Genomic DNA, 14863 nt, shown 5'->3' with positions numbered 1-14863 from the left:
ATCCAACCATCTTAGGGCCTCCACTCTAGATTTGTGTAGGGTTTACACCTTAGCTTTTTCTTCTCCCAAATATGTCCTGCATGGCAATGGGTTCCGGTTGTATATAGCATTCATCATGATGACGTCTTGGTCTTGATCATTTGATCCCAGCACTGGCTGGTTTCCACATTCGCAGGGGTTGTTTTCACAAGTGGCTCATCTGAGAAATCGTACCTCATTTTTCTCCTTCAGCTTTGTGATCATAACAATGACAGGACTGTCCTCTTGCCACACCATCAGCCAGAAATCATTCACTGTATTAATCATCGGGCCTTGGGTTGCGATGAAAGCCTTCTCCTGGCCACCATAACCCTGGTTGAGAAAAAAGATACCTTACATTTGAACGATTAACAGTTAGAGATCTTCATTTGTATAAAAGAATCAGATAGCTAAAAAAGAAGAGAGCTAACACTGAAAGCTTGTACAGCCCTTTAGCTTAAAGCACCAATAATCTAAATGAACCCCCAGACAATATATTATTGTGCTTTCATTGTGATTTGCTTGCATAAAGCTCACACAAAGGTTAGGTGCTATCTGGTCTTTCCTGGGCATTTGCTCTGATTTGTTTGTGTGGAGGCTATCTGTCAATGAGCATTCTTCCTGATTTTATCCTCATTTGCTTGAATGATAGTTATATGCTTGCTGATTAATCAGTCATTTATCCCATCTTTTTTTTTTTTTACTGCATTTCCCAGTCCAATCAGGTCCTACTCAGAGTAGACCCATTGAAATAAATGGGCCTAAGTCAGTCATGCCTGTTCATTCCAATGGGTCTACTTAGAGCAGGACTAGCATTGAATGCAACCCATGGGTTCCTGGGGTAGACAGAGAGCAGAAGTAAAGAGAAACATGGTGGCTTTTAATTCAGCAAAGCTAGGGAACTAATGCTGATAGTCTCCTAGGTAAACAAGAATCAAGTATTCCTAAATTGAAGGCACGAAAATGAACTTTAAGAAAGTAAATCCTCACACAATTCACACTGATTTACTTACCCGAATGTAGTTAGCATTTATGTAGGTGCTCAAAGCATCGCTTGGGTTCTTTGGTTTCAAACAGACTCTGCTTACAGGATCTGGGAGGGGGAAAACAAACTTGGAAATCAAAATGAAAATCCATTTACCTTTAAGAGCTACAGAAGCATACGAAAAGGAATAGGTGGTGAAGTGGCCAGTGGTCAAGAATGATGGGAATAGCAGTCTCTCTTCTTGTGATTCCCAGCATACAATGGAGGTAGAACATAAACATCATGGCTTCTGGCTACCATGTCCATCAACCCCTGGAAGACCACAGGTTTGCCACCCCTGATCAATGAATTTGAGTTTGGCTGCTATCTAGAGTGGGCTGAAAAACTACAGCATCAATTTTAATACAATTAAAGACAGACATTCAAAAGAAATAGTGCTAAATTGATTGAATAAATAATATTAATAACCTGTGTGTGGAGGGATTATTGTTTTCACTTGTTACTATGGTATGCATTTTTGTGTTTTTATATTGTGACCCTTGGTTGAAGGGTGGTATAGAAATTTAATGAATAATAAGAAGAAACCTCAATGAATTTTGAAGAAAATAATGTTGCAATAAGCTATAAATACCGGGGGGGGGGGAATGAAGGGTCCACAACTCAAAAGAACACATGGTCCTTCCCCCCCAAAAAAGGTGTGTGTGTGGGAGGGAGAGAAAATTCTGTCATTTTAAAATTAAGAACCATGCCACATTACGGTTAGGTAACTGACCAGCCCAGGAAAGAAAGATCATAATTCAGAAGTACGGAAAACTTTTAACACAAGTCACTGGCGAACTTCACAGCAATGCACAGGGTGGGGTTGTCAGCCTACAGCCCTTTTCAAAGAAAAGCCATCATTTCACACATCCCTTGTCAGGTGCCCTAGTTCAAAAGGCACACCCAGTGTTGGGAATGGAAAGGCTGACATCAGCAATGGACTGACGATAGGAAAAGGGAGGACTGCACCACTGGATTAAAAGGCAGACGGATAAAAACATCAGTTTAAAAGGACTTACTCGGAAGAATGGTCTTATAGCGGTTTTTAGTTCCGTGACTAGGGATGTCAATTTCTTTAGGATCCACAAAATTCATGGGGATTTCCTAGAGAGGAAGGAAACACATACACCCATAATCAAGTCACATTAGCCTTTATAAAGTGTCACTTACCACTTGCATGAAAGGAACCACAAAGCAGCCTTGAAAGACTATAATTTTGAGTACAGCAGCAATGGGAGGGAGGCAGGGTGCTTAGTCTTTTTCCTGCTGGCCATTTCTCCAGCTCAAAATGGCCTCTCCCAGGGTGATGGATGTTCATAGTGGATGGCACAGTGGAGCTGTGCCACATACTTGTCCTCCCTCTGGCTAAGCAGCTGCTGCAGAAGGGGATGGAAAGTTGCTGGGGAGGTTGGCACGGTGCAAACATGCTGGCAGAGCTAATCTGGTGTTCCTGCCGGTGCATTTGCACCGCACCGACCTTGTTGCCACCTTACTTCTTCCCGTCTCCCTCCCAGTAGGCAGCAATTGGGCCACAAGGAGGTCGGGTAAACAGCACAGCCCCAGTGCGCTGCCCACTACTGGGTGGCAGGTGTGGAAATGTTACTGCATTCAATTTCCCTTGGGATGACTTAGCTCATCAGGACCAGTTGCATCAAGCTGCAAGAGGCTCTGCTGGCTGGACTGCCTTCACAGGTGTCCACCTGGCCATTGTACAGAAGAGCGTTCCTCTGGCAGTAAGCAAGCAGTGGGCCCTGATGCTGGATGGTTTCAACCAGAACAGAGGGGGGAAATGTACTTCTTGTCCTCGCCGCTTTTTTGCTGTTCTGATATTGGTTGTTTGGATTTTTGGTTTTAACAACTGGATACCTCTGAGTATATGGTCTTGCATTATATTTAATATGTAAACCACTTTGGCAATTCATAACAGAAAGCAAAAGCAGCATAGAAACTCTCTAAAATAAATACATAAAAATAAGCTAAGTCGTAGAGGAGGGTCACAGATTTGAGCTAGTTGTGATGACAGGCCAACAGACTTACCATAAATTCGGTCTGGAGCAAATGAGAACTTGTCACTGTGTCTTGCAACTGCTGTCTTGTCAGGATCCGGCTGGCTGACTGCAGGTACTCCATGGCAACCTTTTCTCTTGGCGTCGGCACGGCTACAAAAGGTTCGACGCTGCCCAAGCTGCTCATATCCAAGGTGAGCGATACATTGGATCCTCGCCTGCGTTACAAAACAAGTGATGTGGAATCAGCTCTTGATCTCATGAGGACCTTACCTGATCTAGGTTGAGTGCCCAGTTCTGGGCACCACAGTTCAAGAAGGACACTGACAAACTGGAACGTGTCCACAGGAGGGCAACCAAAATGGTCAAAGGCCTGGAAAAGATGCCTTATGAGGAACAGCTAAGGGAGCTGGGCATGTTTAGCCTGGAGAAGAGGAGGTTAAGGGGTGATATGATAGCCATGTTCAAATATATAAAAGGATGTCACCTAGAGGAGGGAGAAAGGTTGTTTTCTGCTGCTCCAGAGAAGCGGACACGGAGCAATGGATCCAAACTACAAGAAAGAAGATTCCACCTAAACATTAGGAAGAACTTCCTGACAGTAAGAGCTGTTCGACAGTGGAATTTGCTGCCAAGGAGTGTGGTGGAGTCTCCTACTTTGGAGGTCTTTAAGCAGAGGCTTGACAACCATATGTCAGGAGTGCTCTGATGGTTTTTCCTGCTTGGCAGGGGGTTGGACTCGATGGCCCTTGTGGTCTCTTCCAACTCTATGATTCTATGATTCTATGAGTGTTTGCATGTGGAGTTTGGGCTGCAATCCCAAACATACTTCCTGGGCAGTAGGTCCCATTGGAGTAAACATGCACGGGATTGCACAGCACTTTCTAGGTTCCATGTGATTGAAATAGCCATGTGTGTTCTTCTGATCTCTGCCACTCTGTAAGCTCCTCCCTAAAAGCTTCCTAAGAACATCAGAAGACTGTCCATCAGCCCAGGACCTATGAGGTGCTGCTGTTGTCCTGAAGTCATTGGAAATGCAGGCAAACAAACTGGCATGGTTCTGCTCTCAGTTATCACAGCTGGGAGTCATAATCTACAGTGGTACCTCGGGTTACGGACACTTCAGGTTACAGACGCTTCAGGTTACAGACTCCACTAACCCAGAAATAGTACCTCGGGTTAAGAACTTTGCTTCAGGATGAGAACAGAAATTGTGCAGCGGCGGCAGGAGGCCCCATTAGCTAAAGTGGTGCTTCAGGTTAAGAACAGTTTCAGGTTCAGAACGGACCTCCAGAACGAATTAAGTTCTTAACCCGAGGTACCACTGTATTCCTATTATTTCACACTATTCATTTGCTTGCTTTTCTCTGCTATGTGTCAGGCAGATTGAAACCTAATTCACCTTAGAGCACATTGCTCCTTGCACCTAATGGACTTTGACTCTGGACAGTCCTCTGATCTCAGGAGGTTGTGAACTCTTTTTCCTTGGAGGTTTTTAAGCAGAGGTTGGGTGTCCCTCTGTCATGGATGCTTTAGCTAAGATTCCTGCATTGCAGGGGGCTGGACTAGATGACCCTAGGGTCCCTTCCAACTCTACAACTCTATGATCTTCTGGGTCAGGTTTGTGCATGTGCATGTGCAGAGGCAGAGGTAGGAAGAGGTAGTTTCAAGTAAAAATTACCAGGAGGCATTTTTGTCACATCAGTTAAAATCATATGAACATATTGTTGGAATTTGGGATGGACAAATTTGTCAATTTTTGTTTCTCTCAATCTTATCCCCCCCCCCTTCTTAAATTCAATTATTTGCATTTCCACAGAAATTTGCACATTTTTGGTAAAAAAGTCCACAATTTAGTGTGAATTTCTCCTAATATTTCTATGCAGTTTTGACCAATATACACATATTTCTAAGCAATTCCCCCAAATACAATGCATTTCTGTCTATTATTTTTTCTAACACAGTGGTACCTCGGAAGTCGAATAGAATCTGTTCCGGAAGTCCATTTGACTTCAAAACGTTCAGAAACCAAGGCACGGCTTCCAATTGGCTGCAGGAAGCTCTGCAGCCAATCAGAAGCTGTGTTGGATGTCCGGGTTCCAAAGAACAGTTGCAAACCAGAACACTCACTTCCGGGTTTGCGGCATTCGGGAGCCAAAACGTTCGACTCACAAGGCGTTCAGAATCCAAGGTACGACCGTATATGTAATCTTTTGGATGAGACCTAAACAGTAATCAGAGTATGGTGTGGAAAGGCATGGGGCCATCACCTTTCTGAAGCTAAGCAGATCTAGGTTTGTCCAACCCAGCTGAAAGAGTTCTAGAGAACCACATGTTAACCACCTTGGGAACAATGATATGGTAATATAAATGTAAGAAATAAATAAATAACTTCAATAGGTGGATCATGGCCCCACTGCAGGATCACTCCATGTAATATACAATTCTGTCACTGTTAGGTCTGTTAATTCTCATTTTATGGACTTGTCCCCTTGAAAACTATTCTGTTGCTGCCAATGTTGCCCTGATTTTTCAGCTAATTAGCAGCTTCCTGCATTGCAAAACTAACTTAGAAAAGAAACATTTCCCCTTCTTTATATTCTGGAAACACAGCCCTTCATTTTCTCTTATTTGCTGCCAAAGGATCCTTCCAATATACTCAGGTTTGTTTGATTGAATCAGCTCGCTCCTGCCATTTTGCAAGAGTGAAAATGACTTTAATTATTTGGATGTTGCTTGGGAATAATTTATCAAAGAACACTTGCTAAAAATCAATGAGGCCAACTAAAACCCTATTGCTTGCAGGCTTATATCTGTTTTAAATAAGAGCTTTGGAATTATTAATGTATCCACCAAGAAAGAGAGTTGCTGACAGATGTTTGCCTTCCTCTCATAGCCTCCACCCACGGCAGTTTCATAAAGAGCTGGCTGCCTCATTCTGGCACTTTCCCTCGAAGAATCATAGAACTGTAGAGTTGGAAGAGACCAGAAGGATCGTCCAGTCAAACCTCCTGCAAGTCAGGAATCTTTTGCCCACCGTGGGGCTCAAACCCACAGCCTTGAGTTTAAGAGTCTCATGTTCTAACAGCTGAGCTATTACTTGCCTTTCTAAGGGAAACCAGCCACTGATGCTAATCACATGGGACACTCTGCCAATAGAGATTCAGCAGACGCCTTCCGTTTCAACTTTTAAGTGTCTCTTGAAAACTTTCCTAGTCTGTCAGGGTTATAGCTATTCTTACAATAGTCAGTCAATTTCTGATTTTAAAATTTTCATGGTTTTTAAAGCTGGCTTTATGTACAGTATATACTGTTGCCAGTTGTTCTGATATTTTTCATGAATAGAAGCATATAAATATTTTTTATCAATCAGTTGTAGCCTGATGATCTGCCTATATGCAGTGCTTTTTTCTGGGGGTATGAAGGGGTACGCATACCCCTAAACATTTTGTGAATCTAAGTTTGGCCTCATTGAGGGGCAGTATTTCCTATGAGTAGGAAAATGAGAGTACCCCTAAACATTTTTTAAAGAAAAAAAAGTACTGCCTACTGTACAATCACTCAGAATGTAGTGGGAGGGCATCAAAGATAAGAGAATCTTCCTTGATTTTATCCTTGCTTTTAGCAAAGTCCAGAGACAGACATACATACATATATCCCAATAATACTTTACTGAGGAAACTGAACAAAAACAGTATATAACTAAGGAGAAAGAGACAACTAGGTTATATCTTTCTTACTTCAGGCCTTGGACATAGCAGGGAGATATTCAACCACAGGTACAGAGGAAAAGCTCCTTCAGAACTACACGGCCAGTCAGATTACATGCCTCCTCAGTTGGGATCATGCCACTCCGCCTGGTTGGTAAGCAACATCTTCTCCAACACGGGCTTTTGGTTAGCTGACTAACTGAGAGCAGAATTAACCCTTAGGTTACACACTGAATGATCCCCGCTGTTTCATTCCCAGCAGTTTTCATCCTTGCCATCTAGTGGAATACAGCTCCTGCTATTTTACATAGAAAAGGGTCCCCATTTCAATACTCCACTCCCCCAGAGCACTTTGCAAATGGGTGTGAAACTGTTCACAAGGGGGCAAACATCAGGGGGAAGAAGGTGCCAAGGCAACTAGATCAACTGTCCCCTCACATGGTGTGCAATCTTAACTTTCTAAAACGGCCTGCGTTTTCTTTTCCCCAGAAAGCAGAGAAAACCCATTTGTTTTGTTTTGTAACAAAGCACAATTGAAATGTTAATATTTTCTTTGGCTTTTACATTGCTATATCTGTCAGTCGTGGCAAAAGGGCTACTTCCTTTTTAACAACAAAAAAAGAAATGTGGCCAGATCTAATTATAACTTTGAATTTATAGCTTTTTCCAGTTCAAGAGATTGATCAAGAAAACTGTTCAACAGCCCTGCGGGACAGACGTAAAGAAGGCAATTCATTGGAAACAGTTTAAGGAGATGTATGGAAAGAAACACAATAATTATACATATAAATTTGCTATTCAAATGGTTAGGGAATAACAAAGAATTGTTCCAAATGGTATTTAACGTCAGTGTTAGGGATGCAGGTGGCACTGTGGTCTAAACCACTGAGCTTCTTGGGCTTGTTGATCGGAAGGTCAGCAGTTCGAATCTGCGCAATGGGGTGAACTCCTATTGCTCTGTCCCAGCTTCTGCCAACCTAGCATGTGAAAGCATACCAGTGCAAGTAGGTAAATAGGTAACACTGCGGTGGAAGGTAAACGGCGTTTCCGTGCGCTCTGGCACTCATCATGGTCCTCCATGTGCCAGTAGCAGTTTAGTCACACCTTTACCTTTACCTAATGTCAGTGATAAGAAATGCGTCAAGGCCTTCAGCACGTCCTTGCTAAAGCTAAGCAGGTCTAAGACTAGACAGTTCCTTAATCAATGACCACCTGAGTACATCATGCATGCTGTCTTGGGTTACAGGATGAAAGAAGGATGAGATATAAATGTAAGAAGATTATGAGGCAGTTCTTCTTAGGAAGGCTTTTCTGTAGAAACTCACAAATCCTCCTTAAATTTCAGAATATTTCGCATCCTCCCCAACTGATTCACACAGCAGTTTTGAGCGAGTGAGGCAAGGGTGAATGGAAGAGACATTGAACTAGGAAATATTCTACAAGAAACTCCTCTTCTCCTTCTCGGGGGCATCCATGCTGGTGAAAACCACCAAGCCTTTAAAGGGGTTATTTCCTGCGTGTAGTTTACTGTACATTTAAATTGCTTCTCTCGTCATACGTGGCTATTTCATTTGGCACCCTGCTCTCTCAATGTAGTTTAAATTTACTGCTTTCTTCCAATGCAAATTGGACTGCCATGCAAATTTTCCTTTCTTCCTTTTTTATTAATTTAAATTACACACTTATACAAAGAATTTACAATCTCATACTACAAAAAGTAAATTAAAGAAAAAAGAATTAAGAAAAAAGAAAAGAAAATACAGAAAAAAGAAAGAAGAAAAAGCAAATTTGTGTACATAAAAAAACACTTAATCTTCCTAATTAATACTTAATTAAACAAATAAAAAAGACTTCTGACAAAACGAGTCCTCCAATCATTCTCATTGTACTGTTTATACTGTCTTTTTTTGCACTTTACATTTAAATCGCTTCTCTCGTCATACGTGGCTATTTCATTTGGCACCCTGCTCTCTCAATGTAGTTTAAATTTACTGCTTTCTTCCAATGCAAACTGGACTGCCATGCAAATTTTCCTTTCTTCCAATCTGTTCAAGGAATTAAACAAGGCTGACCGATGTCCAAAAGTCTCTGCCTTCTCACTTTGGTATTCCAGACAAAGGGAGGAGCTGCTTCCTTCTGCCCTCCCAGACCTCCAGGACATTTGCCGAGATTCCCCGTTGCTGCTGGGGGCTGTTTGTTAGACAGTGTCAACAGTGCAGGTGGAAGGAAGCCATTCATTAGCTGGCAGGAGGACCGATTACAGAGGAAAGGTGCTTGGCTTTGCATGTTAAGACTGCATCACAACTATGCACATCCTGATCTGGAGATTGCACTGTCGGGAAAAGAGAAAGGATTGCCGAAGAGGCAAGTGTGGTGTAATGGTTAGAACATTGGACTAGGACCTGGGTGAGAGACTTTGGGAATAATATATAGTTTACAGCTTGGGAAAATCTAAGTTTGTTATTGGTATGAGCTTTCATGTGCATGCACACTTCTTCACATACCAATATCTGAAGAAGTATGCATGCACACGAAAGCTCATATCAATAACAAACTTAGTTGGTCTCCAATGTGCTACTGGAAGGATTTTTTTTATTATTTTGTTTCGACTACAGCAGACCAACATGGCTACCTACCTGTAACTAGAGCTTGGGAAAAGTTATGGAATTGGGATTTAAAGTTCACGGCATGTTGTACGTTGAAAGAAAATTATATGAAAATGATGTGCCTATGGTATTTAACTCCTAGTAAATTAGCAAAAGTGTATAAAACATGCTCAAATGTATGCTGGAAATGTAAGGAAAAAGAAGGCACCTTTTATCATATGTGGTGGAATTGTAAGGCAGTAAAAGGACCTTGGGAAATGATATATAATGAGTTGAAAAAAATGTTTCAAATAACCTTTGTTGAAAAGCCTGAAGCCTTCCTTTTAGGAATTCTAGGTGCTGAAATCCCAAAGATGCAGAGAAGACTATTATGTACATGACCATGGCTGCACGGATGCAGAGATGGAAAGAAGAGATGGAAAGAAGATAAAGTTCCTACCAGAGAAGAATGGCAGATGAAGTTAATGGACTATGCTGAAATGGCGAAAATGACAGGGGTACAAGTATTTATTGGACTGGAACCTAGCTGACGAGGAGGTCAAGGTGGTAATGACGCACTGGGCCAGAGATCTAGGTCGTAACATTTACTTAGAAGAGTGGGAAAAACTCTGGAAACAACATCTCAAATTCACAGCTTGTGTGTCACTCAAAGAGAACTTAATGAAAATGTTTTATCGTTGGTACCTAACCCCGGTTAAACTTGCCAAAATGTATGGATCCTGTAACAAATGCTGGAAATGTAAGGAAAGGGAGGGGACTTTCTACCATATGTGGTGGGAATGCCGAAAGGTCACACAGTTTTGGGAGAGCATATATAATGAACTGAAGAAAATGTTAAGATACACCTTTGCCAAAAGACCCGAGGCGTTTCTACTAGGTTTGGTAGGAAAGGAGATAAAGAAGGAAGATTACAAATTGTTCCAATACGCAACAACTGCAGCAAGGGTCTTAATAGCAAAAAACTGGAAACAAGAGAGTGTACCGACAACGGAGGAATGGAGATCTAAACTATTAGATTATGTGGAGATGGACAGGATGACAGGTAAAATCAGATATACCAAAGATCAGAGATTTGTTAAAAATTGGGAAAGTTTTACGAAATATCTGGAAAGCTTAATTGATGAACAGACAACACTAGTAGGTTTCAGAGGTGCTCTGTAAGAGGTAAAGGGTAATGCCAATAAAAAAAAAAAAAAATGGAAGAATGAGAATGACTTAAGGCATTACAAATACGGAAATGCGGTTATATTGTTTACTGTTATTTCGGACGATTCGTGGAATGACTGAAGGAAGTCTTTTATTTTTCTTTTGGTGAATTGATATGAATATTGAAATAGCTTATTTTGTGTTTTGACTTTTGGAAACTAATAAAAATTATGCATTAAAAAAAAAAAAAAGAAATGGCGAAAATGACAGGAAGAGTCAGAAATCAGGAAGACCAAAAGTTTAATAAGGAATGGGGGGAAATTATAACTTATCTGAAAGACCATTGTAAACAGTTAAAATCGTTAGTAGGGTTGGAATATCACTTGTGGTTTAAGGTTGAATTCTGGACATAATGGAAGAGGTAAAGGACTTGGATTACCATAAAAGATGTGGGAAGAAAGGATTAATGATAGGACCCACAAAGGGGAAGATGGAAGACCAGGAGATTCCTTGGAATCTTGTTTTTATGATTTATATTTGATATATCTCTGTAAATTTTTAATTTGAAAAACCAAATAAATAAATTTTCAGAAAAGAAAGAAAGAAAGAAAGAAAGAAAGAAAGAAAGAAAGAAAGAAAGTTGGACTAGGACCTGGGAGGCCAGAGTTCAAATCTCCACTTGGCTATGAAGCACATTGTGAAGGTAGAACACTGTGAGGAAGAGAATTATGTATGCTACCTTGATTTCTTTCGAGGAAAAGCAGGGTAGAAATGTAATAATAAATTTATTATTTTTATTATTAATAAATGCTGCTTGTGCAAGCAAGTTCCAGGTGCACGTCAGACTAAAAAGCATCACAAGATCCTCAAGAATGAATCAAGCTGCCTGGATGTTGACCCTGTAAGTGTGTGTATATCCTGCGAATTCTGCCTTCTGTATATTTGGGGATGAATCCTGAAGGAGGATAGGTTTTTCCACCGTGTTTCCAGGATCCTTGCAATATGCTATAGCCGCTTCCATGCTCATCAGCGGAAAGGTGCTAAATTGTTCTTGTTCTTTTAGTCCAAGTGCAGTACACTGCCCTGTGGGGTTTGCAACCCTATTTTTGGCTCTAGGGCTCTCTGGTTCTCTCTTTCCAAACGGACGTTTAGAGAGCCTGTTTTCTAATATCAGCATCATACAACGAAGCAAAGTAAAATAGTACTTAGATATTTTGTCCTTTGCTTTCAACTGAAAATTTGTAAAATAAAAACCAAACACATTGGAATTAACACCGCAAAGGGGTTGGTGGGAGAGCTAGAGATCAGGCAAATTATCCCATTTGGGTGGGGTGGGGACACACAGAAAAAGCATGCATGCTGCACTTTAGTTTGATAGGAACAGCTCCATAGGGCTTCTTTGTGTGTGACGTTTGTATAGAAGAAAGCACACAGAGCATCATGTGTAGAGTGTGGCATGAACATGCTTTAAAGACCGGGTAGCCAGTCTATGAAGAGTGATCACAGAGAGCAGAACGTGAAAAGCACACTGTGCAAGCACTTGCATGCCTAGGGTGGCATGTGCCAGCTGCTGCTGAGATAGGCCAGGTGGTTGTTTTTAATTAACCACCCCATTAATTCAGATGGCATGAATACACTAAAACGCCAGCTGGTTTAACCCTAGTAATGTCCATGCATACACTATTCTTGGAAGACAGCTGAACACATTTAGGACATCACACAGGCACCTTTAAACACCCCTGACATGTGTAGGACAACTGCGATAAATTCAGTGATATACATGCATATGTGAATCCACCTGGAAGGGAGACCATTTGAGAACCACTTTGGGTTCCATGATGGAAGAAAGGTGGGAAATGGATGGATGGATGGCCTTGCTTGTACTTAAAAATTTATCTTGAAACCGAGTGTTAATTGGGACAGGACGCAGGATTTAGTGCTGACTGCTTAAGCTACTTGTTGCATTTATGGGCAAAAGACTGTGTGAAAATCGACAATTATAGGGCTATTCTAAAATTAAATAAACCACTCTTTATGGGACTTTGTTGACCAGTTAGTTAAATGCGTGAGCAGGGGGACAGGATATTATTCAAGGTATGTGTCCCTGTTAGCCTATGCCAGGGGGCAATCCTTCATACAAACAGCTAACAGTGGCACATCTCCATGGACCCTGCTTCCTGCTGGCAAGCCATGGAATCAGGATAGCATCTAAACAAGCTGTGTGTCTGTTGTCCCCAAGTTTTCTGACACAACTTCTGTCTCCCTTGGTTCTCCTTTCTGCTTATTGTATGTTTGTGTCTACAGCATTCTAAAACCAATTCATTATAAAATCAGTTCAAATCAGATTAATGGTAACCATTGGGCTAGAGTTCTGTGAAGAATTACCAAAGGAGGGGGTCAGGCTGCGCCTTGGCCAAAGGCCTGGTGGAACAGCTCTGTCTTGCAGGCCCGGCGGAAGGATGTCAAGTCCCGCAGGGCCCTAGTCTCTTGTGACAAAGCGTTCCACCAGAACCGGGCCACAGCCGACAAAGCCCTGGCTCTGGTTGAGGCCAGCCTAACCTCTCTGTGGCCTGGGAACTCCAAGGTGTTTTTGTTTGAAGACCGTAAGGTCCTCTGGGGGACATACCAGGAGAGGCGGTCCCATAGGTGCAAGGGTCCTAGGCCGTATAGGGCTTTAAAGGTTAAAAATGTTAAGGGAAGTGGGACCACATTACTTAGGCACCTGTTTTACTTGGGCCACACAGATTGCCTTGGTTTAAAGCTGTGGCTCAATGGTCACCGACCAGGGACGTGGTAGTCGTGGGTTTCTTGCACTGGCAGAGGAGTCAACTGGATGATCTTTGTGGCTCCCTTTCAACCCTGTTGATTCTATGTCTCATGAACTGCCCAGCATCTTCAATGCCCAACTTCACACTCCAAGTCACTCATTCAGACTTTATCATCTCAAAAATAAATAATTAAAAAAAATTAAGGAAATGATTTCGACAAGTACTTCTAGACTTAAGTTTTAAGCAATCAGTATCTGGTTGGGACAGGAATCGCTCAACATCCTGTGCAGGAAAACAGCTGACATGAGAGCAATTTCAGCTTTCCCTCTTTTAATCAGGCTTTCTAAAGTACTGCCAATTCACTCCTGTACTTCCCTCGATAAGGCTGTGCTGCTGAGCAACGGGAACTGACTGTTCAAAACTGAACGCTTAGACAGCCTCCCATCTTTTCCTGTCAATTAGTTCTACCATCAAACTGGAATGTTATCATGTAAACCATACTTTCAGATGAAACATTGGCAGTAAACCCTCCCCCCAAGATTCATGCCTCTCGCTCTGTGTGTGTGTGTGTGTGTGTGTGTGTACACACCCACACATCCACACCCCTATCAACTTCCCAACATTTTGTCCTGCTCTCCTGCTGGTCCATCACTCTCTAGCATAGGGACTGGGACTGTATAGCCCTCCAGATATTTATCCCATCAGCACCAAACCAGTGTGGCCCAATAGTCAGGGATGCTGGGAGTTGGAGGGTTCCCCATCTATTGTGCACAAGAAACACAAATCAGTCTGTGTGGTTAGGAGAGGACTTGATTCTCGACGACTGGAGTCACCACATTAGCAGTGGCCCTGAGTGCATTCTTTTACTTCCCCTTTGTATTAAGTGACTGGTTGCTGTTCATTCCTACATGGAAAGGTAAAGCACCGGAACAGTGCTCTCAGATGCAGCAAGGACAAAAGTATCCTTTGCTGACAGTGATTTCACAAGGAATCATCTTCTGAGGTGCATAGTCAGGCTTGCCCTCCCCATACAGCCTGCCATCAAGGCTGGTGTTAGCCTGGTTGATGAAGAACCAGGGATGCTTCCGTATACCAAGTCAAATCCATGGTCTAGCTAGCTCACCAGTGTCCACATTCTGAGGCTCTCTAGGGTTTCAGACAAGGGACAGTTCCAGTCTTGCCCAGGGCTGTACCTGGGATTTTCTGCATTCAAAAGCTGATGAGACCATTATTTGCACGAGCTGTGGGGAGGGTTAGGGTGGGGCTTCAGAGGAACAATTGGGAGCTTAAAGTGAGCAAGGCAGACCAATATAGACTGAACAATTCTTTAATTTGTACATGCATTTAACTGCATCCACACACCCTGGTTTTCTTAATGCTACAGATTGACACTATCCATCCTCCTTTTTTATTTTTTTTATTTTTATTAATCGACCAATCAAATCAAATCAAATCACATCACATAATTCCGAATTAAAAAGCCGAATTTTAATTTTTTTGTTGGGGGTACCCGTATTTCAAGTTCCAAAGGGGATTCCAATCATCTTCTTGCTGAGCATTAATATCCACAAATCTGTCCAAATAA

General features: G+C 42.0%; 1 protein-coding gene across 2 annotated transcripts in view; it reads right to left on the bottom strand.

Moving 5' to 3' along the window:
- Window positions 1–14863, bottom strand: part of PTPRR (protein tyrosine phosphatase receptor type R) — a 113970-nt gene that overhangs the window by 10924 nt on the left and 88183 nt on the right. For both annotated transcript variants that reach the window (XM_083463532.1, XM_083463533.1), the window contains exons 7-10: window positions 3080–3266; window positions 2062–2146; window positions 1032–1111; window positions 214–351 (exon numbers count right to left, since the gene is read on the bottom strand). In XM_083463532.1, the coding sequence (XP_083319658.1) occupies window positions 214–351; window positions 1032–1111; window positions 2062–2146; window positions 3080–3266 (490 nt within the window). The remainder of the gene's footprint in view (window positions 1–213; window positions 352–1031; window positions 1112–2061; window positions 2147–3079; window positions 3267–14863) is intronic.

This window comes from Podarcis liolepis (assembly GCF_965112155.1).
Source record: "Podarcis liolepis genome assembly, chromosome: 10".
In the NCBI taxonomy this organism is placed as follows: Eukaryota; Metazoa; Chordata; class Lepidosauria; order Squamata; family Lacertidae; genus Podarcis; species Podarcis liolepis.
Note: the sequence above shows the minus strand (reverse complement) of the source record. Positions and strands in the feature narration are given on the sequence as shown.